General features: G+C 56.2%; 1 protein-coding gene across 2 annotated transcripts in view; it reads right to left on the bottom strand.

The window, feature by feature from the left end:
* Positions 1–9049: 9049 nt before the first annotated feature.
* Positions 9050–25565, bottom strand: part of SORCS2 (sortilin related VPS10 domain containing receptor 2) — a 537438-nt gene continuing 520922 nt past the window's right edge. The window contains exons 21-27 of one of the 2 annotated variants that reach the window (XM_055246055.1): positions 24896–25019; positions 23342–23454; positions 22080–22205; positions 18376–18475; positions 17458–17560; positions 14719–14822; positions 9050–11607 (exon numbers count right to left, since the gene is read on the bottom strand). In XM_055246055.1, coding sequence (XP_055102030.1) covers positions 11543–11607; positions 14719–14822; positions 17458–17560; positions 18376–18475; positions 22080–22205; positions 23342–23454; positions 24896–25019 — 735 coding nt within the window. In that variant the 3' untranslated portion in view covers positions 9050–11542. Of the gene's footprint in view, positions 11608–14676; positions 14823–17457; positions 17561–18375; positions 18476–22079; positions 22206–23341; positions 23455–24895; positions 25020–25565 lie in introns of both variants that reach the window. The other variant, XM_063619723.1, reaches the window with a different exon arrangement.

The raw sequence follows: 25565 nt of genomic DNA on the forward strand, positions 1-25565 counted from the left end.
GGGTTTTGGCCCCTGTCCGAGTTACAGTGGGCCTGGCATGTTACTGAACCACCTTGTGATCATTCCCTCCTGCCTGAATGTGTAGGTGGGACACACACATGGCAACAGGCAGAATCCCTCCATGATTTCCAGACCCAACGGCTCATCATGGTAGAAAGGGCCAAGTGGAAGGCCCCTGCAAAGTCTTCTACCTACTAAAACAGTAGACAAAAGCAATATGGCATGATCGGGAGAACTGCAGAGATTAGTGCCGTGATCCAAGCAAGGCCTGAAGGATGCAGGGGTGGTGATCTGGTTTGGCTCTGTGGCCCCACCCAAATCTCATGTTCAGTTGTAATCTCCCGTGTTGGAAGTGGGGCCTGGTGGGAGGTGACTGGATCACTTGGTATGTCCTTGTGATAATGAGTGAGTTCTTGTGAAATCTGGTTGTTTAAAAATGTGCAGCACCTCCCCCACCCCCTCTCTCTTGCTCCTTTTTTTCTCCATGTGACGTGCTTGCTCCCCCTTTAGCTTCTGCCATGATTAGAAGCTTCCTGAGTCCTCCCCAGAAGCAGATGCCACCATGCTTTCTGTATAGCCTGCAGAATCGTGTGCCCATTAAACCTCTTTCTTATAAACTACACAGTCTCAGGTATTTCTTTATAGTAATGTGAGAATGGCCTAATACATGTGGTGATTTCTATTGTATCTCCATAAACACTTCTGTTTTCCCTAGGTAAAAGATTGAGCCTGTGAATTTTGAAGGTGGTGATTACAATGGCAGCTTCAGTTTCAGATGTGGTCAATTTCACTGAAATAAACATAGTTCCTAGTGCCTGGTGTGCAGATCATCTGGTGAACACCTTTTAAGGTGTTTGGTGGTAATGAAGTATGATTATCCACCTATTAGTAAGGACACCATAAGCAAGTTGCTTTCACCTGGCAGGAATAGCAGTGCACCTTTACAGCTCCTCTTCAGGTCAACGTCAATCCTCCAGCTCTTTCAGTCTCCAGGGATGCTTGTCTCACTGTTACACAGAACATGATGCTGACCCACTACCTCCATGACATGACATCAATTGGGCCTGGTGAGGAGAAAATTGCAGATTCTCTAGAAGCCTTGGTAAGAGACAAATGTGCTAAATCCCAAATACTAGGTCAGTCAGCTTTGGTCAGGAATCTAGAAGCTGCTGTGGTTATTCCAACTAGGAAGGACTTAATAAAGGGAATTCAAGGCTTACACACCATTGCAAGGGCTGGTGAAGTGAAGGGCTGGAGGGCTGCCACGAAAATCCTGTTCACTCACGAGGGTGGCTCCCAACAACTTTGCCAGAAGGGGCTGCAAATCTCAGGAACCGCTTGGAAATTTCCAGGAGCCAGTTGAGTTTGTAACTGCAAAGTAAATGTCTCACAAGGGCTCTCCTGGGAGCTGCGTCCGCCCTTGCTCCTGCCCACATGCCTACGTGAATTGCCTCTGTGAACAGCAGCCTCCCCTTCCTGTCTGCTGTTGGCATCCACATCGGCGCCTCTTATTTGGCTGATTTTACTCCTGAAACACGGGGAAGTCGGTTCTGGGAAATAAAATTCTCAGGGTCTCCTTTGCATTAAGAGAACTTCAGAGGAGACCTAAGTAATGCTGAGTTGACAACAGACACAGCAGCGTGTGCGGTGAGAAATAAATAAATGACCAGCAACCCTGCAGTCATCATTTGGGGATTTCTGGTCAGAAGCCATGTGGAATCGATACAATTATCCAAATCTCATCTTGCAGTTGTCTCAAAACAAATACCAAACCTCTCTTTGGTTTTCAGAGCCATGCACAGGGATTTTTAACTTTTACTCTGTTTTACTTCCACATTTATTTAGGTGAACACTGTTTAGCAGTGTTGATGCTACTACAATCCTTTCATACCCTTCAAATGCCCCGTTACTGAAGTGCTTGCATTTGAATCATCCCTTGATGGATAAGAGGATATCTTTGAGGATTTTTTTTCTTTCTTGAAAGGTGCATGAATCATACATTTTCAAATACATACAAATCCTTCTGTTTGCTTTACAAATGAGTAACAGAGACCGAAACTGAGCCACAGACTTTTCCTCTCCATATCCCTCTACAGTTGTCTTCTGGCAATTCAGAACCGTGGAGGACCCTCAGCCCTACCTTCTAGTCCCTCGTAAGCACTCTGTTTATTCTGCTGAGAAGCCTGTAGATTTTTTAATCTTTATCTTTCAAATTCCAGAATGTTTATAGGATGGACTTTTGCCTACTACCGTGTAAGCCTCTTTGATTTGCAAGCAGGTATTTTTCAGCTCAATTTATGTTGACTTGTTCCCCAGGAATGCCTGGTGTTCACTGCTGAGCTCATGCAGTCTTTTATGTATCTTTTACTTTCTCTGTTCCTCACTCCTCTGCTCTTCTTAGAGGTATTTTGTCAGTCTTATTTGATGGTGACACAGTTTTGCCTCATCCTCTGTGACGTCTCTTTCATGCACATTTTAATTCTGCTCATACGTTAGTACTTTCCTTGCTCCTCTGACTTCAATGACTTTCCTTTCTACTCAGCCTGCAGATTTGTACTATCTTGTTTCAAAGAGGGCATATTTTCTTACATTTTACATCAAGGCAAAATGCATATCATTTCCAAAATTCTCTCCAGCTGCCTTTAATAAACTCTTTTCCACACAGCATGCCTTTTCTTCAAATCCACGGGGCAGACTTCCAGCTGCCTTAGACTGTGGGGTTGTTTTTCTGGCCCCTCGGTACTGTGGTTGTTTTTCGTTTGAGTTACTTATCCCTGAATGAGGAGGGCTCCCTTCAGACCAGGTGTTTTCCGGTTCACGAGCTGTGTCCTGTCTCCTGCCTGCTGCATTCTTAGAGCTGATCAAGCCCTTCTTTTCTGCAAGGCCCCCGGACAAACTTCTGTATCCAGCAGGCCATCGCCCTGCATCTACCTCTGGGATTGAGAAGGGGTCATCCCCGATCCCACCATCTGATTTTAAACCCATGCTACCCAAGACCTCCGAGATTGAGACAGGGTCATCCCTGATCCCACCATCTGATTTTAAACTCATGCCACCCAAGACCCCTGGGATTGAGAAGGGGTCGTCCCTGATCCCACCGTCTGATTTTAAATTCATGCCACCTGAGCATTTATTTCTGGCCGCATTTTGTAGTTGTTCCTTGTCCCAAGTGCAAAGCCATGTGGTAGCTGTCTCTTGGTGCCCTGGCTGTCTTGCCTTCCTAGTCTACATGTGGAAGCAGTCTTCCTGTTTCTCAGCTGCCAGGGTGAGACCCTACCTGTGGCTTAGAGGGTTGGGGGAGCATGTGATTTTAGAGTAAGACAGTGGGCCACAGGGATTCTTTTTGGGATGACCATGTGACCTGATCAGTGTCTCTAGACTTTATGAGAGGAAGGTGTTGAGTCTGGAGCTGCTGCAGCAATTTTGGGACCTGAGGACACCTACCTGCCCCCACATCCGAGTGGTGGACTGTGGCTGGGAGAAACAGAGCCACACTGAAGGCTTTGAATTAAACCCTGTGACCCAAATCTCCAGTGGGGGCTTCACCCTGCTGGCAAGTTTATTGCCTCGCCTGGTCTATCCATTTTCTCACTTTTCCTAATGACAATTTCACACCTCCTCCTGCTTCCTCAGCCCCTCCCGCCTTACTTTTAGCAACCCTGGTGCTTCTCACTTTCCTGAGAACACAGAGCCGTCTGAAGAGAAGCCACTGACCCAGTGCTTCCTGGGCCCCTGTTCCGAGGGATGCGGCCCCTGCCTCCACCTTCTTGGGTGGGTTCCCAGGGATGCAGCCTCTGCTTCCACCTTCCTGGGCCTGTTCCGAGGGATGCAGCCTCTGCCTCCACCTTCTTGGGTGGGTTCCCAGGGATGCAGCCTCTGCTTCCGCCTTCCTGGGCCTGTTCCGAGGGATGCAGCCTCTGCCTCCACCTTCTTGGGTGGGTTCCCAGGGATGCAGCTTGGGCTTCCACCTTCCTGGGCCTGTTCCGAGGGATGCAGCCCCTGTCTCCACCTTCTTGGGTGGGTTCCCAGGGATGCAGCCTCTGCTTCTGCCTTCCTGGGCCTGTTCCGAGGGATGCAGCCCCTGCTTCTGTCTTGACCAGCCCCTCTGCTTGTTTGCGGGGTCTGTCCCACTCGCCCCTCCAGGACATGCTCTGGGATAGGACGGCACCCTCCTGCACCGCCTGTCTCTCCATGTCTGCTGGGTCAGTCCCCTCCGCACACCACTCTCTTCCCAAAACCATCCGCAGCCACACACTCCCAGCTGCTGCCCCGATTCTCTGCTCCTGAGTTATGAGAAACTTCTAGATAGTGTTACTGTGCATGCTGGCTGTCTTCTTCCTCGCCTTCGCGATTCCCTCCACCCACCCTGAGCCGTCTCTGTCCTCACGCCCCCGAAGGTCTCGTCTGGCTGGATCATCCACTCAGCTTCTCTGCAGCTGTGAGCACCCCTCACTTGGCAGTGTGGCTTCACTGCCCCCTGGACGCCACATTCTCCCCTGGGCGCCCTCTCTGTGGGGTGGCTGCGCCTTCTCAGCTCAGACCTCTCCCTACTGAGAGCCACAATCACACAGCCAATGGCTCCGGAGGCTTCTCCACGTAGGCATCTGACAGGCAGGCACCCCCATCATAACAGCTCCAAAAGAGAAGTTTCAATTTCTCACCCAGGCCTGCTCCTTCCCTGTTCCTGCCCGTGTCAGTTCATGGGGCCTCTGACCGCCTGGTTTCTCAGGCCCTGGTCCAGGCAGTGTCCTCAACTTCCCTCTTTCCAGCTGCCCATGGGTTCTGGCGGCTCCACGTCTCACCCGCTCACCCTGACCACAGCGCTCGGGACACCAGCTCAGACCGGCCTCCTCCCGGTCACCCAGCTTCCTCTCTTGATGCACAAGTGACACTTTGTAAAGATCAGTGAGGTCCTGCCCCTCTATTGCCCGACCTTGTCTGTGACGGGCTGCCCACTTTGCCCCCTCCGTGGGTCCCTGCCCCCTTCCGTGGGTCCTCATCAACCCTCCTGCCGAGACTCACATTGAGCTCCCCCGCAGAGGCATGGTGGCGTCGGGAGGGCCCGGGTATTCTGCGGTGATCACTTTGGTCCTGGCTCTTGGTTTCTGTGAGCCCTGCTTCCCTGGACCATGAGACAGGGATGGAGGCATCTATTCCACGGAGTTGCCACCAGTGTATTGCAGGAGGGGCATGAAAAGTGCCCGATGTTAGGCTGGGTGCGCCACAGAGACTAATTGAGGGGGTCACGAGGACTGCCATCCCACTGGGCTCCGTGCTCTGCTGGCTGGCACAGCCTCTCTGCCTCCAAAGCCTGAACGATCATTGGATCACGCACAGAGCTGAACATTTGGGCCAATGCAAGCTGCAGAAGACGCGACTGGCACTGTTCTTCCAGCGCCGAGCCAGGAAGAATTCTAGAACCCTAGAAGGAGCACAGCAGGCCGTCTGCTGGGCCTGGCGCTGCCTGTGATTAACAATCGAATTGTAACGATATGGAATTGGCCGTGGGTTCTGGGCACACATTATTAAATGCCTGGGCTGGTGCCACTGAGAGCCTGGAACTGGCAAGTCTGAACTCACTCAACTGCAAAAAGACCCCAGGCTGTGCAGGCTGCAGGAGACGTCCCGGTGGATTGGAACATGCCAGGCCCAGCAGAGGCTGGGGACTGCTGTGAAGTGCCATTGCCACCGAGCCTCGTTGGAAATGGCAGTGCTTGGCAATCATTCTAGCAGCCCCAGGCTCATGCCACGTTTTCCTGCCTAAAGACTCTGGGTGTGGCTGGGACAGGTGGGGAAGTCAGACCCACATGTGCAGGGGTGGCTGCGTCTCCCCGCCTTTGTTAGGACGGAGCTTGGGCTGGCTCAGTTTGCTAGAACTGAGATTGGGTTTCCATCTGGCTGCTCCTGCTGAGAGGGTCTGTGCTGCCCACGTGCAGACACTGGTTCCTCCCCAGTGCCACCCCACCTCACTAAAAGAGGACTCTGTTAGTGCCCCCCCCAGCCTGGGACCCCCGGAGCTCACCTGTAGCTGAGCAAGCTGGGTTACCGCTCAGTGCAGCGAGGAGAACCTGGGCGTCTCAGCAGGGTTAGAAGGGCCTGATGATTGTCAGGTGTGGGCAGTGGGAGGTGATTTGGCAGCGGACTCAAGGAAGCTGGGCTTGGTTCTGGATTGGGGGCTGTGAGGAGGCGGGGTCATGCTAGGATCTGGCATGTCAATCAATCTTCTCTAGAGGGAGGGGTGACTCAGGGGAGGCAGGAGCCCGGCCAGTGACACAGCAGCCCTCGCCCGTCTCAGCAGGGAGAGGTGTCTACACATTTCTGGGAGGTTGGACAATGTTCCTGTGTGGTCTGATTGCACAGTGGTCTCACTTTTGACTCATCTTGATGCTGGAGCAGCCTTATGTTGGTGCTCGGTGACATTGTGTGTGTTGGACGGGGGAAAAGCCCAGGCACTGCTGGGAGTGCCCAGTGGCTCCAGATGCCAAGGGCCATTTCCTCTTGGCCACCAACCCTGATTTTGCACAAATCCCTGTGGAAATGGGTGCTGGTCTCGACAGCAGCCTCAGAAGCAGCGTCCCCACAGTGCCTTCTGGGGGCACATCCCTGCGTGCTGGGGCTGGAACTGCTGGGGAGTCCTCTGGAGAGGTCACGGGTATGCCACAGAAAGGGGCCTCTGGGGCCAAGTGACTGAGAAATGAGGTGGCTGCCTTTCTCTGGGCCTGCTGGGCACACAGAATGCTCCTTCCCCAGCCCCTTCTCTGAGAGCCACCCCACGGCCCTGGTGGCCAACTCCCCTGCTGCAAGGAGGCCTCGGGAGCAGCCACTGTGATTGACTACCAGAACCTTCCATCATCGGCCATTTCTGTTTCCCCCATTGAACCAAAGGAATGATCATGTCAGATCTTTGAGGTGAGGGGCTTTGTCCTCATAATACAACATGTCCGTGACATTGCATCTTTCTCTCTGTTCCTTTGAGATTTTTTGTTTCCCAAATTACTCTGGACACTAAATTCAAGGCTACCTTGAATTTGGGGTTTAGCTGGAGCTTTCAGGCAATGCCCCATATTTCAGTTAAAAGTTGTTGCCCCCTTCCCAGCCACCTGGGATGTCTTGTTCTCCTCATTTGTGACCCAGCTGCTTGTACCTGCCCTGTCTACATTAAGCTCAGTTTGGAGAAGAGGTCAAACAGCATCTTGTGGCAGGTTACAAATGCAGAGCCAATGGGCATGCTTTGCTGCTGTCATCTGAACAGGTGATGCCTCTGTTAGCTCCGTCATCCAAATAGGTAACGCTTCTGTTAGCTCCGTTATCCGAACAGGCGACACCTCCATTAGCTCCATCATCCGAACAGGTGACGCCTCCGTTAGCTCCATCCTGGGCCTTCCCGTTGTCTAGACATGGCCTCCTGCTGCCAGCTGGGGAGATCATTCCAGCAAAAGGTTCCAGATGAATGCTGTGGGAGTGTGAAGCCTTCACCACACTCACTAGCTTTTCCCAGGGAGAAGACACTCACAGAGCCTGGTGCACTGAAGTGAGAATGGAAACTGTCAAACAGGGTGGCTGAGGGATTCTCACTTCCTCCCTGAGTCCTGGCAGTCAGCACAAGGGAATAAAATGGTCACGTGCAAAGGGCTCTGAGGTACACTGCTGTGTTCACACTATCTCTCTCTGTCCCTGGTCACACACAAGCACACACACACCCCCCTTGATGGCCTCTGCACTGCACCAACCCTGGACATCCGGCTCATTTGCATCTTCTCATGAGCACCTGCCCTCGACATGCACCCAGCTCAACCATGGCTTCGGACTGGGGACTTTTAGCTGGGCCAGGTGCTCCCTGGTTGAGCTGTGCAGTCATCGTCCACCTCACCCAGCCTGAGTCTCCTTCAAGGTCCAGGGGCTGGGGCCTGGTCACATTCATTCGCTGCCCCAGGTCCAGAGCCCAGCCCGGGGCCTGGCACAAGTTCAAAGAGGCATCAGATCTGGCAGGAAGTTGATGTTGAAAACCACAGTTTTTAGTCCACAAGAACACGTCATGGCCCAGAGGAGGAGGGGTGTGTGTGTGTGTGTGTGCACGAGGGGTGCCAGTCTATCCAACCTTAGTGGGTCTATTTTATCCCCGCCAACTGGACATGGTTCAGCGCTCACACCAGGGGGCGATTCCCTGCTCCCCACCCTGCACTGACTTGTGTGCAAGTCAGAACAGAATCGCCATCACTCCATGCTGTGAAAAGAATGCCTTGTTTTATTACAGCTCTTAAAATACTTTCACGCGCAAGTTGACCATATTTGGGGACAACGGTTCCAGGGGAAAGGGCTTCTCCTAGCAGACGCTCACTGGGATGCCAGGGTGGCTGCTGTCAGCCCCTTGCCAGCTCTCTCCCCCTGAGCAGCCACTAGGCAATTGCAACCTCATTCTTTCCAGAAATGGCTTGGGGACCACTTAGCAAATGTGAACACATCTGTAAAGTATGTTCATCCATCTCTCTCTCTCTCTCTCTCTCTAACCATGTAAGATGAGAGTGAGAAGAAAGCGTGTTCTTTTCCAGCTATTACGGTTGAAGTTTCAGAGAAGGTGTGGGCACTCAGTGGCCAGCTACAGTGAATGCAGAGTTTCTGAGGCTGGAGCATCAGTTGGGATAGCCAAGTTGTCCATGCCTCTTTCTGTCAACTCAAAGACTAAAGCAAATGGCCCTTCAGAAATAAAGGAGTCCAGTGAGCTGTGGGGCTGTGCTGCACCCCCTCCCGGCCCTCAGCCTCTGGGAGTCTCTGCTTCTCTTCTGGAAAATTGGCCGACACTTCTGGTTCCCCTTCTGCTGGCCTTGAGTGACAGAATGAGCCCACATGTGTGAAAGTGCTTGAGAGCTGACCGGGGAGATCATTACTTTGAAGGCCACTGCCACGTGCAGCCTCCCACAACGTCCCAACGTGTAGGACCTCGCACGAGGTCCTCAGCCACCTCACCTCTGGGACCACGATCCTAGGGGCCTGTATGTACGCCCACATGCATTTCAGGAAATGAGGAAGGTATTTTCACAATAAGCCCAAAGCTGATCAAATTCATTTAATCTTTGTTAAAAGCATCACAAATGATTCATCGATTTTTAAAAAGGAAAAATAAGAAGGAATGCATTGTCTCTTTGTCATGTGCATGGCAGCTGATGGCCTCGTTCCCAGGTGCCCAGGTCTACCCGAACGTCAGATATGCAGACCTTCGAATTTACAACCAGGGACAGCCACGGGCCCCCGCCTCGATCTCCATGGGTGCACAGACGGGAACGTATCAGGCTGTCTCAGATGCCACCTCCTTCCCAGGTGCTTGGGTCCACATGCCCAAAATCTTCTTAATAGAAATATTAACATAAAATACAGGAAACCCACAAATAACTAAGGAGAAAAACCCTCCCCAGACAGCTGAGAGAATTAAATGGAGTGGGCAAGGAAGGCCAACGACCTAGAGTGGCTACCGCAGGCACTGTGAGCTAAGGGGGAGGGCAGTTCCCAGGGTTCCATGTTGCCTGTGGGCCCCGGGGCTGCACTGTGCTCGCCATGTCTGTCCCTGTGTGCCTGACGCTTGCAGGCGGCCTGCTGGCCAGGGACAGGTGTGGGTGGGGTGGCCAGCAGGATAAAAGTCCCTGCAAAGGCGTCCTTGCAGACTGCAACCAGGGGAGTGGGGGCTGTGGCAAGGTCCCAGAGAGTCATGGCCCCACGTCCTGGATCCCATCTCAAGGAGGACCTTGAGGACAACTTGCAGGGTGGCCTCTGGAGCGGGGAGGGGGCACACAGGAGCCCCAGGTGGGCAGGCAGGGTGGGGAGAGAGCTTTGGGTCTGGGGGGCAGGTGGCAGGGGTGGCGACACCTCCACGCCTGTGTGGCCCAGGGTGCTCCCCTTGTCCTGTGGCCTTGGACGCCCCCCGACCCAGGGATACGAGGCTCCAGTCTCCACGGGTGGTTTACTCAACAAGGAGCGGGCGCCTCCTCCCCACCGGGCACTGTTTGGGGTGTGAAGATTCACCCCTGGGCTTTCCCCTCTAATGGACCATGTTGCTTTTCTAGGGAAAATGAGGCAACGCCCCCAAGCTCAGACATGGCGCATGGGAGAACGTCTGCACTGTCATTCAGATTCACCCCCAGCCAGCGCGCCACCAGCCAGGGCTGTGGCATTCTCCCGCTCTGAGAGGGACCCTCATTGGGATTCACCCCCAGCCAGCACGTCACCAGCCAGGGCTCTGACGTTCTCCCCCTCTGAGAGGGAGGCCACGGTCACCTGAGATCCCTGCCAGAGAGGAGGGGAAGGAGCGAGGAGGAGGAAGGGGCTACTGAGTTCCCATTTCAAGGCAAAAGGTGACCCCCCACCCCCCTATATTCTTATAGACTTACACTAACACACTAACATCCCTGATTCTAGGAACCTGTGGGGGTGTGGAGACCGCACAGCACTGGGGCACAGAGGGCTGGGTTCAGGGCCACCTCTGCTGTGACCTTGCTGTGACCTTCAGTCACTCTCCTCCCTGGGCCTCAGTTTCCCCTTCTTGAAAATGAGGGGCACCCTGATGGCCCTTCTAGCCCTGCCATCCTCAGCCTCTCCCAGATTGGTTTCCATCCGGGTCCCTTCGCCTATAAGGAACTGCAGAAAACTGGTACGTCCGGAGCTGTCTCCACCACCCACCTTTCTGGGGGCTTCTGGCTCCTTCCAGAGCCCAGACCCGGTGGGAGAAGAGCCATCAGGTGGGAGAAGCCTGCAGGATGGTGCTGCTTGCTGGCAGGAGTGAGGAACCATGGGCACTGGGTCCTGAGCCTGCCCCACCCCGTCTGCCCTGGGGAGAACCAGGGAGAGCTGCCCCTCTGGGCAGAGGAGGCACCCTGGGCACTCAGGGAAAGGGGCTCCCTAGTACGGGGCTCTGACAGAGCCACCCCAGTGGCTACTGCCGGCTATAAAGACAGAGAGTGAGATGCCCCCCCCCGCCCCCCACCGCCAACAGCTGCCTAGAGAGGCATTTACAGAGCTGCAGTTTCCAGCCGGAGGGCAGGGGGGCCTGGAGGGTGGTGTGGTGTTGGGAGGGCCTGGCTCCCGGGCTCCCACAGAGGGACTGGGCGGCCGCACAGGTGGGAGTGAAGAAGCAAAGTCAGGGAGGCCCCGGCCTCTGCGGGGAAGGAGCCCGCAACGCAGTGTCTGAACGGGTCTGCAGCTCTTGCAGCCCGAGGTACTGGGCGGGCTCCAGGACGACCAGCCTCAGCCGGGAGAAGTCAGGCCTCTGGCTGAGCGACAGCATGTGGGGTGGCCTTGTGTGGGGTCTGGGGGCAGAACCCGTCCGAGTCAGGCCTGGTGTCCCATAGGGGCAGGGCCATGTCCAGGGGTCCCGTGGGCCCCCGTGGGCCTGGGCGGGCTTGGATTTATCAGAGGGGTTGGTGTTTGTCGCCTGGTGTGGGGACGACTTGGGGAGGGGGCTTTCCGCAGGTCTCCGAGGGGCGCCAGTCCAGCGGCCGGCTTCGCTGGTGGTTCTGTGCCCTCCGTGGGTGAAACGACAGATGCTGGGGCGGCATCAGCTCACCAGGTAGCTGTGCATCTCTCGGGAGTTGATGCTCAAGACCACGCCTGAGTGGTTGCCTAGGAAACAGAAGAGACGCAGGTCCCGTGAGCACAAGCCCTCAGCCTGGGCTGGAGACAGGGCCACGGGGGACACGGTGGTGGCCTCAGGCAGTGCCTCGAGCCAACGTGCAGTGGGCCTCCCTGGCTTCCTTCAGCCCGTGCAGGTGCAGGGGGGTCTCCGCGGTTCCTAGGTGGGTGCCTGAGGAGTGGGCTCTCCCGGTGCCATCACAAGCAGTGGGCCCCGAGAGGGCCTGAGAGGTGAGGCCCAGGCCGGCCCCAACCCGCCACAGCCACTGACCTGCGTGGGGATCAACCCCGGCATCGGCAGCAAGGGGGTGCGAGAGGGGCTGAGGCTCCGCCCCCTCCTGGCAGTGGGTGCTGCAGGGTGTAGAGTGGCGAGGCCCCAGGAGGCGAGAGTGGGAGAGAGGGGGGCATAGGGATGTCAGTGCCAAGAGGTGAGCCAGGCGTCCAGGGCGGGGGCTGGTTAGGAGACAAGGAGACAGGTCGAGGACCCAGGACCCAGAGCTGCCCCGCCTCAAGGGCACCGGGAGAAGTGGCTGGGAGCACCCTCGGCACAGCCCGGCCACGCCTGAGTCCTCGCCTGAGTCCTCGCCCATCCTTCACCTGGCTGGGCCTTGGCTTTGTCATCTCTAACGTGAGGGTCAACCGCACCCCTCAAAGGACTGTCGTGGGTCGGACGGGGAAGTGCGGCTGCTGCATTGGCAAGGTCGGCATGGACCTTGGCTGCATGAATCTTTCTACCCCACTGGGATTACTCTTTAGGGGCTTGGAAGCAAACAGCCATCGGGGGCTGGGGAGCCAAGCCCTGTCTTCCCGAGACCCTGTGACCTCTGTCCACTCGAGAAGGCCTGGGTTCTTTCAGGGCCTCACAGCCGCCTCCATCACGGGGGTCAGCGTGGGGGTGACACTGCCTGCAGGAGGGGGAGCCCCAAAACCACCTCCTGCCCCAGCAGAAGCAAGACCAGTGGAGGGGTCTTTAGAGTTGTAGGATGCTCATCCGCGGCCCAGGGCCTTCGGGGGGCACACAGCTGTACAGCCACTGAGTCAGGCTTGAGCCCGGCTCCACCTCTTGTCACTAAGTGATCTGGGGACGTTGAGTAACAGCTCTGACCCTCGGCTTTCTCATCTGTGCAGTGGACGCAATGTCAGGGAAGTCAGGGAAGTCAGATGGTGTCTGGGAGGCGCTGACTGGGGCCTGACACAGAGCGAGTGCTCAGTGAAGTACGTGGCTCCTGTGAGGTTTCCAAGGCTACAGACGCATCACACCATGAAGAACACACCTGGGCTGGCCATGCTGGAGACAAGGGACCCCCACCGAGGTTGGGGCAGACAGGCCTGGTGAGGGGCTGGAGAGAGCACAGGGGAGGCAGAGAGGGACCGTGGCTGGTCCATTGGCCTGCTCTGACCCCTCTCAAGAGAGTGTGAAGGTCACAGGCTTTGGGGTCTGGCTCCAAGGTCAGCCAGCGGCTGGCTGGGGCCGGGGTGAGCGACTTCTCCTTTTTGAGCCTCACTTTCAGTCATTTGCACAGTGGGGACAGTGGTTTCCGTCGCTCACGTTCTGAGGATGTCCCGGATGCAGAGTGTGAGTGACACTCCAAGCCAGATCATCAGAATGGCAGTGGCAGCAGCTGGTGGTGCCAAGACCTCTGTGGCTTCCTGTGTGCCGTCCTCTGCTCCAGAAACTACCGCAGAACCCCCAGCAACGGTGAGAGGTGTGTGCCGACATCACCACAAAATCAGGCCCAGACAAGGATTGTTAAGAGAGAACAGGAACTATAGGGGAGATGCTGGGTCCCTGGGGTCTGCCAAGATGTGAGTTCCAGCTCCATTCCCCACTAGCTGTGACCTTGGGCAAGGACAGTCTATGTCCCTGCACTTCCATGTCCCTGCACTTCCATGTCCTCAGCCCTAGGGAAGAGCCTGCCTCCTCGGCTGCTGAGCTGAGACAGGCATGGAAAGTGCCCACACCGCCCAGCTGCCGGTTGCACTTGCCCGAAAGGGCATGCAGGGCTGGTGCCACGGCTCTGGCAGCACAGGCTCCCAGCCCTCTGGCAAGTCTCAGAGCCTCCTGGACCTCAGTTTCCCCCCTCATCCAGAGGAAGAGCTATAGTGCCTGTTGTGCTGGATGGCATCACGCTCTGACTGCAGCTGAGGGATGCAGTCCATGTCCCCTCGCCTCAAACATGGACAGGGCAAGACACAAGTGACAGGGTATGACTTCAAGGCCAGGCCCTGAAAGGGGTGTGGCTCCTGGCCGCCTCCCTCCACATGCTCTTGGAAGTCAGCCGCCATGCTGGCAGGAAGCCCAAGCCACACAGCGAGACCATGTGCAGGTGTCCCGGTCGATGGTCCAGGTGAGGGGTTAGCTGACTGCCTGCATTAGTTGCCGGTTATCTGAGTGACGCAGACTTTGAGACGACTGCTGCACCAGCCATTGACTGCAGCCTCATGAGAGACCCTGAGAGCGAGCAGCCCGGCTGAGCCCAGTCAGCTCCCAGACACCAGAAGAGAAAACGGCCATAAATGATGCTACACCACTGAGGTGGATGGCTTGCCACGCAGCTGTAGATGACTGGCCTTCTCCCCGCTGGGCATGACCCAGAGCAAAGGAGATCCCATCAGTGGAAATGCTTCATAAACTGTCAAGTGCGGTGCCGCAGGTCCATGTGTGGGGTGCTCCCTAGATCACCACAGCAGTGAAGGGGAGGACTGGGAGTGTTGAGGGAGTGGCTGTGGGGGAGAGGCCTCCCACATCCTGAGGCCCGAGTCAGGCTTTCCTTTCAATGCCAGCCCTGTTTCCCGTCCTTTCCCTGCCTCAATGGGGCTGTCGGGGGCTGTTCGGTCATTGCCAGGGATGGGGCCCTCAGCATCCACAGGTCTCAGATTTCATCTCTGCGGGCAGCCCTGGCAGGTCCCGTCATCCCCTCATCAGATGGAGGGGACACAGTGGGCCCGACTGACCCGCTGGCAAGGTCTGCTGGGCCAGGGTCCTGTGCGTTCTGCTGGCCCCAGTGGCCCAGCGGGGTGGCCTGTGGGAGGGTGGGGTGGGTTTGGGGCGGACGTTACCTAGAGTCTGCGAGTCGAGATCATCATCTATAAACTCCTCACCCTGGACAGCGCCCTGGACGTCCTCACTGTGACTCACGGGGCTGGTCATCTCCTGCTCCTTCTCGTTGTGCATTTGGGCGTACACGGTCCTGCCCGGCCGTTTCCTGCTGGACAGAGGTGAGGACGGCTCAGCTTGGAGCAGCTTCCCAGGCTGCCTGTCCCTGGAGCCTTCTGCTGGCCGCCTGGCCACACCGAGTGTGGTGCACGGTGCCCACAGCACTCCAGAGGTGCCTACCCCAGCCCCAAGTCTTGCCTCCTGCCCCATCTCTGCTCAGAGCCACTTCCCCCAGGAAGCCCTCCCTCCTGCATGCTCCCTCGGCCCTGGGATTCCCTCTGCCCTGACACATTGGGTGATCACTGTGTATCTGTCATCTCCCCTGAGAAGCAAAGAGCGGGCATGTGGCAGGGAGAAGGCATTCATTATATCCTCTCCCCCTCCCCACCCCCCACGCCTGGCCACCCCACCACTGGGCTGGGCACACATTCCCGCAGGAGGCATGAGCCGGCCCAGCTCTGAGAGGCACTTGCTGAGCCCCGTCCAGGCATCCTGGGGGAGTGCTGTCCTCGATTTCCCAGCGAGGAAAGGGAGAGGGTGGGCACAGCCCCACTGCCTCCACTGGGACCCGGCTCAGGACCAGCCCTGGGCCAGGCTCCTTCATGCATGACACCCCACTTAGTCCAATCACAACCCAGGGTCAGGGTCCCATTTCACAGATGAGGGGACTGAGACTCAGTGGGAGAGGGGGGCTTTCTCAGTTGATGAACACCGCCAGCCCTCTGGAAACATTTTGACGGCAGGATGGGGTGGGGCGGGACCTGTGACTAGCTCTGAGGGTGACAGAAGGTGGCCAGTATCACCTATAAGCTGCAACACTTCACCACTGGATTTAAATGCTCAAAGCAGCCCTGCTCCTTCAGTCTAGAGCCTTGAGAGACGAGGGGGAAGCCCCTGCCGGGCCCCAGGGACATGTGGCTGAGGGCTTTGACTGGGTTGTCAGTGCTGCCCAGCCCAGCCCATGAGCAAGCCAGGAACTCCCGAAGGCGCAGGCCGCACCAGAGCCTAAAGCCTCAGGCCGCTGGGGACAAATGGGGCGTTGCTCTGCTGTGAGATGGAGCCTCGAAGTATATTGGGCACTTCTGCCTATGCCCAATACATTCAAGCTCCCAGAGCTTGGAGTCACAGCCCTGGGGTTTGTCAGCACCAACTTTAAGCTGCTTTTGTTTCCAGGGCAGTCGGGTGCCTGGTTTCAGGATCTGAAAGCCTGGGCGCGAAGGCTGCCCCTGCCACCTCCTTGCTGTGACAAACCCCACTTGCAGTGGCCATGGGATATAGGCTGGAGAGGGGAGCACACGGGAAGGAGGTGGGATTCCTGACCTGGGCACCTGGTAGAGGACAGTGTCATTTGTTCAGCACCAGCTTTGGGGGAAGAGGATGTTGAGTTTGATTTGAATTTGCAGTGCCTATGGAACCCCTGGATAGATCTGTCGGGAAGCCAGTGCCTCCCTGAGACCCTATTCTACTTCTTTGCCCCACAAACTCCTATTTATCCTTCAGGATCCCCACCAGAAATCACTTCCTCAGGGAAGTCCTCCCAGACTCTCTGGTTCAGCTCTGAGTGCCTCAGGCCAACCCTTTGGGTGGAACTGAGTAACAAGGCGGGTAAGGAGCTCCCGGACGCGCTCCCAGACAGTTAATGCTGTGTCCCAGAGCCTGGGCCAGCCTGTGGATGGGGGCACGCATGAAACTACTACTCGAAAGACCTGCAGTGCATAAAACAGTGGGACCGGGAGCAGGAGGAGGGGTTGAGGCAGTCCAGGGCCCATGAAAAGCTGGGGCTTGGCGCCGGGGAAGGGCCTTAGGCTCCAAAAAAGCCAAAAGGAAGGGGTGAGCTGTAGCCTTTGACGGTCCTCAAGGGTGACCCCAACGGGGAGACTGAGGCCCCCGGAGCTGAACCAGCAGGCAGGGGAGAAACGATAGGGCCAAATCTGGGAGCTGCGTTTGCAGGGAAGGAGTCTGGTGATGCTGCCGGGTCACTTTGCTCATTCCAGGTCTAGCGTCCAGGGAACTTCGGGTTGTCCAGCCCCTGCAGTGTGGCCATGACACATCTGAGCGTCAGGGGATCACACCCATTTCACAGCCAGGGAACAGGCTCAGAGGGAAAGAAAGGTATGAAAGCCCCTCCCAATAAACAAACACTGTTCTTGCCACTTCACCCCAGCCTCGGCACAAGCAGCTCCCTTATGGGGACACCCAGAGCCCTCCCACGGGAGGGCCTGACAGGAAGCTCGGCAGCTCTCAAGTGCTCTAGAGGGGAGGGAAGGGCGGGTGGCTGAGGAAGCCTGGGATGTGGGCGGGCCTGGGTCAGGACCCAGCTCTGAGGCTGGCTGTCTGTGTGACCTTGGGCACACCGCTTAACCTCTCTGAGCCTGGCTTCCTCATCTGTGAGATGGGCAGTGTCCTCCCTGTGAGGTGGGTGGGGCTGAACGGGATGATGGCTGGGATGTCCTGGGGAGGGTGGAGGAGTGGGTTGCGAGTGGCGGCCGTCTCTTCCAGGGACCCCACGGGTGGTACAGAGCCAGGCAAGCACCTCCCCCTGCAGCCCATCACAGGCACAAACTCTCACCACTCCCTTCTGAGGCCCTGCTGGGCCCTTTCTAGATCTGCCTGAGTGAGTTGGGCCTGGTTGCCTACGGCCCCATGGTCAGAGCCCCACAGAGGAGGGCAGCCAAGGGCCTTGCCTTTTGAACTTGTAGAGGATGAAGGCTCCCGCCGCGAAGAGCCCGATGACAAACAGCACCACTACCGCCCAGTAGCCGCCGCCGCCGCCCAGCTGCTCCGCACCTGCAAGCAAAGCGGTTGTCAGTGGAGGGCCGCGGGCACCGCCCATCCCTGTCCCATCCCCAGCCCATCCCGTCTGTCCCCCACCCGTCCCCAGCCTGTCCCCCGCCCATCCCCAGCTTGACGCCTGCCTGTCCCTGGCCCATTTCCTGCCTGTCTTCAGCCCATTCCCATTCCCTCCCCAGCCCTTCCCCAGCCCATTCCCGGCTTGACCCCTTCCTGTCCCCAACCTGTTCCTGCCTGTCCCCTGCCTGTCCCTGCCTATCCCCTGCCTGTCCCTGCCCCAGCCTCCTTGGTGTGGAGGCTGTTCCATGCCCGTGGCCAGCGCTCCTGATGTGGCTGAGAGGGGCCAGAGGCCATAAGAGACCAGGAGTGCATCCTGTGTGGCCTTGGAGAGGTCCCCCCACCGGACCTGGCTCACACTGGAGATGGAGGCTGTGGGCAGAGCTCCCCAGCTATGTTGATGCTGGTGTGGGGTGAACCTGCCAAGTTTCAAGGGCACGGTGTCTTTACAGAGCGAAGCTCATCAGCTTCTGCAAAGGCTTTTGCCCCAAAGGGGAAAGGATGACTGATGGCCGAGGAGACAGCTCTGTGGGTCGGGAAAGGGGCAGAGATTATCCGAGACCCGAAGCGTGGGTGTCAGGTAAGAGCAGCGCTCCACGGGGCATCGGCGGAGGAGAGCGGGGCCCTGGTCTGACCTGGGTGGGTCCTCAGTTCCATCAGAGGCGAACACCCACCAGGAGGGGGATACGTGCCATCTGCCCGAGGGCCTGGATGCCTCCTGCACCCGTTCTGCAGGGGAGCTCCCAGTGGCTCACCTGTGCCCGTGTCCCGCAGGGCCACCAGGACCCGGACTCCGCCTCGCAGGAGGAAGCTGATCTTCTGTGCGTTCAGTACCTGCTGGATGGCGGCGAGTCTCTGCAAGCACAGAGGGGACAGTGAGCGGGGCGTTCGTGGGGGTGTCCTCCGCCAAAATGGGAGGGGGATGGAGTCCTCCTCCAGTCGGGGAGTGAGGGGTCTCCACGTGCTGGGGGGGTCTTCTACCGGGAGAAGAGTGAGGGGGTCCTCCATGGGGGGTGGGGGACGGGGTTTGCCACAGGTGTAAGGGGAAGAAGGGCCCTCCTCTGGTGGAGAGAGTGAGGGGGTGTCCTCCACCAGGGGTGAGGGGAGCAAGGTCTGCTGGGATCCACCAGAGGGGTGGGGAGAAGGAGGGGGATCTGGTGGGATCTACCAGAGGTAGGGGAGAGTTGGGGGGTGGCTCTGGGATCCACCAGAGGGGGATGGGAGAGCTGGGTGGACCAGTGTGAGTCCTGCTTGGACCTTCTGGAGCCACGGGGCTGGGCAGGCCACCTGGCCTCGCTGAGCCTCAGTGTCCTCCTTTGTACCATGGGAATAATCACCCACAAGGGAATTTTCACCAAGAACCATGGATGGGACACAAAGGTGACCCATACATGGCTCTGCCCTTCATGAGCTCCTGTTTTAGTGGGGAGTGTAAGCGACACAGGCCACAGAGTGTGCCAAGCTGGGGAAATGCAGGGGTGCTCCAGGAGGCTCCATTCCCCAGTGGTGGTCAGGGAAGGCTTCCTGGAGGTAGAAGACCAAGAGGAGAATGAGACAGGGCAAGACAGGAGAACCAGACCCCTGCCTGAGGGAGGGATATCCCAGGAGGTGGTGCTGGGTTGTTGGGTGAGGGATGCAGGGTCAGGGGCACCTATAGCTGGAGAAGGCAGTGGCCAAAAGGCAGCCAGCCTTGCGGGCCACGGGCATCCTCCTCCAGGGTCTGCGTGACATGACAAATGCGTGAGGGGCCCGGCGCAGAGGAGGGCTTCCTCCTCGCCCCTCTCACTCACTCCCGGCCCCTCTCACTACTTCCCGGGTCCGAGCATCAGTCATCATCCAGGGCTGGGTGGGCTCGGAGACCCAGCCGCCTTTCACAGCACTGGTCAGCTCTGTTATTTTGACCATATCCCTTCTAACAGGTGTGAGGCCACGTCTCACTGTGGCTTTAGTGAGCGTTTCCCTGGTGATTCGAGATGGTGAGCATGTTTTCCATGTACCTGTTGGGCATTTGTGTGTCTCCCTTTGAGAGATGCCTACTTGGCTCCTTTGCCCGTTTTTTAATCGAGTCACTTGTTTTCTGGCTATGGAGCTGGGTTTCTCACGTATTCTGGATGCAAACCCCTTGTCAGAGGCATGCTTCATGGATCTTTTCTCCGATTCTGTGGGTCATCTCTTCACTCCGCTGATTGTTTCTCTGGCTGTGCAAGGGTCTCTTGGTTTGACATCATCCCGTTTGTCTATTTTTGCCTTTGTTGCATGTACTTTTGGGATCATCTGCAAAACAGCATCGCTCAAACTGATGCATAGTTTTTCACTGTGTTTTCTTTTGGTGTTTTTACAGATTCAGGTCTTACATTTGTCTTTAATCCACTCTGAGCTGGATTTTGTAGAGGGTGTAAGAATCTAATTGCATTCTTCTGCATGTGGATATTCAGTTTCCCGACAATATTTAGGGAAGATATTCTCTTTTCTCCATTGTGTCTTCTTGGCAGCTTTATTGAAAATCAACTGACCGTACACGTATGGATTTATTTCTGGGCTCTATTCTGTTCCATGGGTCTATGTGTCTGTTTTTATGCCAGTACCATGCTATTTGGATTACTGTAACTTTGTAATGCATTTTGAAGTCAGGGAGCGTGACGCTTCCAGCTTTTTTCTTTTTGCTCAAAATGGCTTTGGCTATTTCAGGCCTTTTGTAGTTCCATACAAATTTTAGGATTTTTTTTCTACTTCTGTGAAAAACGTCATTGAAATTTTGATAGACCTTGCATTAAATCTGTAGATGACTTTAGGTAGCATGGACATCTTAATAATATAAATTCTTCTAATCCATGAACACAGGATATCTTTCCATCGATTTGTGTCTTCTTCAAATTCTTGTACTGGTGTTTTATGGTTTTTAGTGCACAGGCTTTTCACCTCCTTGGTTTAATTTGTTCCTAAGTTTTTCACCTCCTTGGTTCAATTTTTTCCTAAGTAGTTTATTTTGCTTTTAATTTTTGATGCTATTGTTAGTGGGATTGTTTTCTTGATTTCTTTTCCAGGTAGCTTGCTGGTAGTGTGTAGAAGTGCTTCTGCTGTTTGATTGCCTCTGGTCCTTTCTGACAGTGGCCCTCGCCAAGCCTCACTTCTCATGTCTATAAAATGGGACGTGGCACCACGTGGGCATGCTGGAGTGTGCACTGTCCTTCCCCTGCGCTGGCCACGCCTTCCAGATCACCTGAGTGAGCATCAATCTCCATGACCAGTGCAGGCTATGTGAGCTTCTAGTTCATTTTCAGAAACTGATAATAACATTTACTCTTTTAAAGTGTACAATTTAATGCATTTTAGTATATTCCCTAAGTTGTGCAAGCATTACCACTATCTAATTCCTGCATGTTTTCAGCCTCTCCCAAAGAATCCCCTAGCCTTAGCAGTCACTCCCCATGCACCCTCCTCCAGCCCCTCGCAACCACTCATCTATTTCTGTCTCTATGGATTTGCCTGTTCTGGGCATTTCATGTGAATGGAATTGTACGCTATGTGGTCTTTGGCAACTGGCCTCTTTCACTTAGCATCATGTTTTCAAGGTTCGTCCATGCTGTCAGAGGTGTCAAGGGCTTCATTCCTTTTGGTGGTCAAAGAATATTCCATTGTAAGGTTGGACCACAATTTGTTTCTTTAGCAGCTGATGAGCACTTTTTGGCTACGATGAGTAATGCTGCTGTGAATCCATGTACTGTGGATGTATGTTTTTGTTTCACTTGGGTATATACCCATAAGTGGACTTGCTGGGTCATGCGGTAACTTAGGTATAACTTACTGAGGAATTTCCAGCCCGTTTTGCACAGCAGCTGAACCCTTTCCACCAGCAGTGTGAGGGGTTCCAAGTTCTCTGCTTCCTTGTCATCACTTGGAATTGTCTGCTTTTTAATTTTAGCCAGCCTAGTGGGTGTGAAGGGATTCTGGTTCATCTTTGAGTCCCCTTCCCACACCTGTCACTTGGCAGGTCTTTTATCCCCTCCATGAGGGCTATTATTTGGAAGTTGTCCTGTGCAATAAAGACATTTGCTAACTGCATGGAGGCTGACTTCTGCTCGGCCCTGAAACCCACACCCTCAGGTGTCTCCCTGACAGTGCTTACCCTCATTTCCCAGTGCCCCTGGCAGTCAGGTTGGGGCCATGTGACCATCTCCAGCCAATGACACGGGAAAGGAAGTGAGCGAGTCCCCCTGGGAGGTGGTCCAGCCTGTACCCTCCCCCCGACTACCTCTGCCACAGTGACCTTAGAGGCTGCATGACTTACAGAGGGCGTAGCCACAGGTGGACGAGCTCTAGCCACCCTGAGTCAGAATGTGATGCAACAAGAAAGACGCCTTTATGCCATGAGCCACTGAGATGCCCCTGCTTGTTGTAAATGACCCGAGCCCTGGGCTATGTGGGGAGGACCTGGGAGTCCAGTGGCAACAGGACATACCTTATCACTCGAGAGGCTCCTCTTCCTCGTGGGCCTGGGTGGGGGCAGGAGCACGTACAGGTCGGCCAAAGTGGGCAGCCCCGGCTTCACCACGGTCACCAGCAGCTCCTGAGGGACGCTGGTCTCCTGCGGGGAGAGTTAAGCCACTTTGGTCCGCCTGTCTTCCGCATCCCCTGCCTCATACTGGGGCCCCCAGGAACACCCTCTCTCCCTTCTTGGCCTGTCTGAGTCCTGGACACCTGTCCCGCAGGCCGCTCCTGATCCCTGCATGGTGTGGGGATCGTTCCAGGGTCCCAGGGTGCCCTGAGCTACCTCCTGCACCCAGCTACCCAGGACCCTCAGCCCTGCTGTTCAGGCCCTGTGCCCTCACACTGGCCTCCCCTTGGCCAGGCCTGGCCCTCAGTCCATTCCTCAGACCATGACTAGCGTGAGCACCAGCACCTTCCTCCTTGGCTAATGTCCTCCACAACAAGGCTCCTTACCACACCATTCCAGGTCTGTGACTGGGCCCCGCTGACTCCAGCTGCCTTCCCCTTCCCACTCCCCAGCACCCCAGGCCCAGCCAGGGCCATACACCCACAGAGAATATGCTCTCAGCTCATAGGTGCTGCTCATGTGGGTGCCTCTGACTCCTGGAAGTCCTGTTCCATGCACTTCCATCTGGCAAACCCTGATTCAACCTTCAGTGCCCAGGACCCTTTTACCAGCATGATTCACAGGAGGGGAAGCCTGGTCAGAGTAGGCCTCAGCCTGTGATAGCCTCAGGTGGCTCCAGAGGACTGGTCCTCTCTCACTGGGGGGCCAAGGGCCTTGGGTGTGCTACAGCCCGCCCTGATGCCTGCCTCCCGGGAGCTCCTGAGGCCAGTGAGCACACTGGGTTCTTCTCTCTGTCTCGTGTCCGGCCCAGAAGAGAAGTTCAGTGAATGAAGGAAAATTGCTTTAAAGAGACTCTGGAGCACTGCAGGACGGCAGTGGGGTCTCCTGCAAACAGCAGGTGGTCCCTGGACTGTGTGCGTGGAGGGTGCCTGTGGTCCCTCCCCTGTGAGGTTGCACTCCAGCTGCAAGTCCCCCTAAATAAGGGCAGTGTGCCTGCCCCCCAACCCACAGCTTTCAACACCCCCAGCTGGCCCAAAAGCCAGAGCATCGTGTGTAGGGGCAGTGCCACCCGTCTCTCCTTGCCCTGGGCATCCCGGGGCCCTTGGGCTTCTCTGGATGCTGGAAGCGCCATGGGGCTGGGGAGGCTCCAGGCTCTGGGTGGACACCTTGGAGAGCAGCTGGGTGACCACCAGGCCCACGTCTTCCCTCCACTCAGGCGTGTTGGGGTTGTAGGCATCCAGCTCCTTGGAAAACTGCAGAGGCACGACCTGAAATTGATCTGGAAAGAGGTAGAGAAGGGAGACTGGTCAGTCCTGGACCACCAGGCTCTGATGGCTCCAGGGTGGGGGTCGGGGGCAGCCACATGCCCTGGATGGTCCCGGGAGGCCCTTGATCCAGATCCCAGGGCCCAGCAGCCCCATCATCTTCTCAAGCAGGCTGAGAGCAGTCCTGATTTGGTGTTTGGAAACCAGTTCCTTCCCTGGATGCCAGCAGTGGTGGTCTGTCCCAGGCAGGACCCATGTCACTGGCTGCCATCTTATAACAGCAGCAACAAAGATGCCAGTGATGATGATAAAGGCGTGGTAACCTGGGAGGGAGGCCTGGTGTGCGCCGAGCCTGCTCTGTGAGATTTGCCTCCTTGACTCACAAGGATGAACACACCCTACGAGGTCAGCCTCTCATCCATCAGGGATCCATGGACTTCAACTGGCTGGTCCCCCCACCAGATTAAGAGTCCCTTGAGAGCAGAGGCCCTGTCTTCTTCTCTTTCTCCCACATTTCCCATGACCCATGGCTCAGAGCCCAATTCTTAAGTCACCAGGGGCCCCAGAGATAAATTTTAACCTCTCCACTTCTCAGGCCTCAGTTTTCTCACATGAAAAGTGGGAGGAGGCTGTGCAGGGCTGACAGGCTCAAGGGACAAGTGCTTTGAGAACTGCAAACCCAACATCTTACAAAGAGGGTAGTGATGGCCTTTGCAAAGCTCCCAGCCCAGCAATGAATGAAGAATAGCCAAGGGCAGCCTCCTCCAGGGTGTGAAGGGCCTGTGTGGGCAGCCCAACCCTCCTCACACTTGTCCAACTAAATATTTAACTGATGGCTGCTGTCCACAGTAGAGGCTGTTCTTAAAGCAAAATGAGGGTTTATTGCTGTGATGATGGTGGCAATGAGATCTGCCTCCTTGACAAGGGGGCGTCTCCTTCAGTCTTAGGACCAGCTGGTATTGTAAATATCTCCCATGAGGGATTAAGAGCCCCCAGTGAGCACAGACAAATGAGGATGCAGATTCAGAAAAAGAGGCTCAGCGTTTCTGTAGACAGGAGTCCTCCTTAAGCTGCAATCATGAGACAGTACTCAGGCTTGGCCGGAGGTGCAAAGAGGACAGGGGCCCTGGAGGCAGGCAGAGCCGGTGCCCAAACCTGGCTGTCTTGCTGCTGGGTGACCTTGTCCCTGGTGTGTTGTGTCCCATGAGTGTCTTGGGACACAGGATTTGTCAGTATTTATTTTACAGATGGGGAAACTGAGGCCAGAGAGACCGGGAGACTTTGCCCAGGCCACACAGCCAGGGCAGGGCTGTGTTTATCCAGCCCCTCCCTCCCCACCCCAGGGCCACCCAGGGTGACCAGGACATCCATGGCTTACGTGACCCATGTGGCCTGGCCTCTTGGACTGCAGCAGAGATGCAGAGGCCGTGCTGCCAGACCCCGGGAAGGACTCACCCAGCACACGGAGGACCCTGGAGTCCTGCAGCACCGAGTTCCCACAGGCGGCCTGCACCGTCACACGCACGTCGCCCGTGTCCGAAAACCGCGTTGTCACAGAATTATCCAGGGAAAGGAGGGGCTGCAGGGGCACAGCAAGGCTCAGGGGCCTGGCCGAGTGAGGCAGCGGCCGTGGGGGACGCTGGCCTATGGTTGCTGCCTCACTGAGAGCATTGCTGTCCACTTGTTCCCATCAGCAAATGGGCCCGTTATGGACGTCCCGTGGTGGCAGCACCCAGGGAGGCATGGGGCAGGCAGCCGGTTCTTTTTTTTTTTTTTTTTTTTTTTTGAGACAGTCTTGTTCTGTTGCCCAGGCTGGAGTGCAGTGGCGCACTCTTGGCTCACTGCAACCTCCACCTCCTGGGTTCAAGTATTCTCCCACCTCAGCCTCCCATGTAGCTGGGCCTACAGACGTATGCACCACCATGCCCAGCTAATTTTTATACTTTTAGTAGAGACGGGGTTTCACCATGTTAGCCAGGTTGGTCTTGAACTCCTGACCTCATGGGCACCCAGTTGTAAGCCAACACAGCACGAACATGAGGTCCCAGCACCCCCTTTCTTCTCAACAGCTCCCCAGGCCCGCCCCCCACGGGCATTTAGGAGGCCTGATGTGGCTGCCTGGCTG

The sequence above is a fragment of the Symphalangus syndactylus genome, chromosome 16, assembly GCF_028878055.3.
Source record: "Symphalangus syndactylus isolate Jambi chromosome 16, NHGRI_mSymSyn1-v2.1_pri, whole genome shotgun sequence".
Classification (NCBI taxonomy): Eukaryota; Metazoa; Chordata; class Mammalia; order Primates; family Hylobatidae; genus Symphalangus; species Symphalangus syndactylus.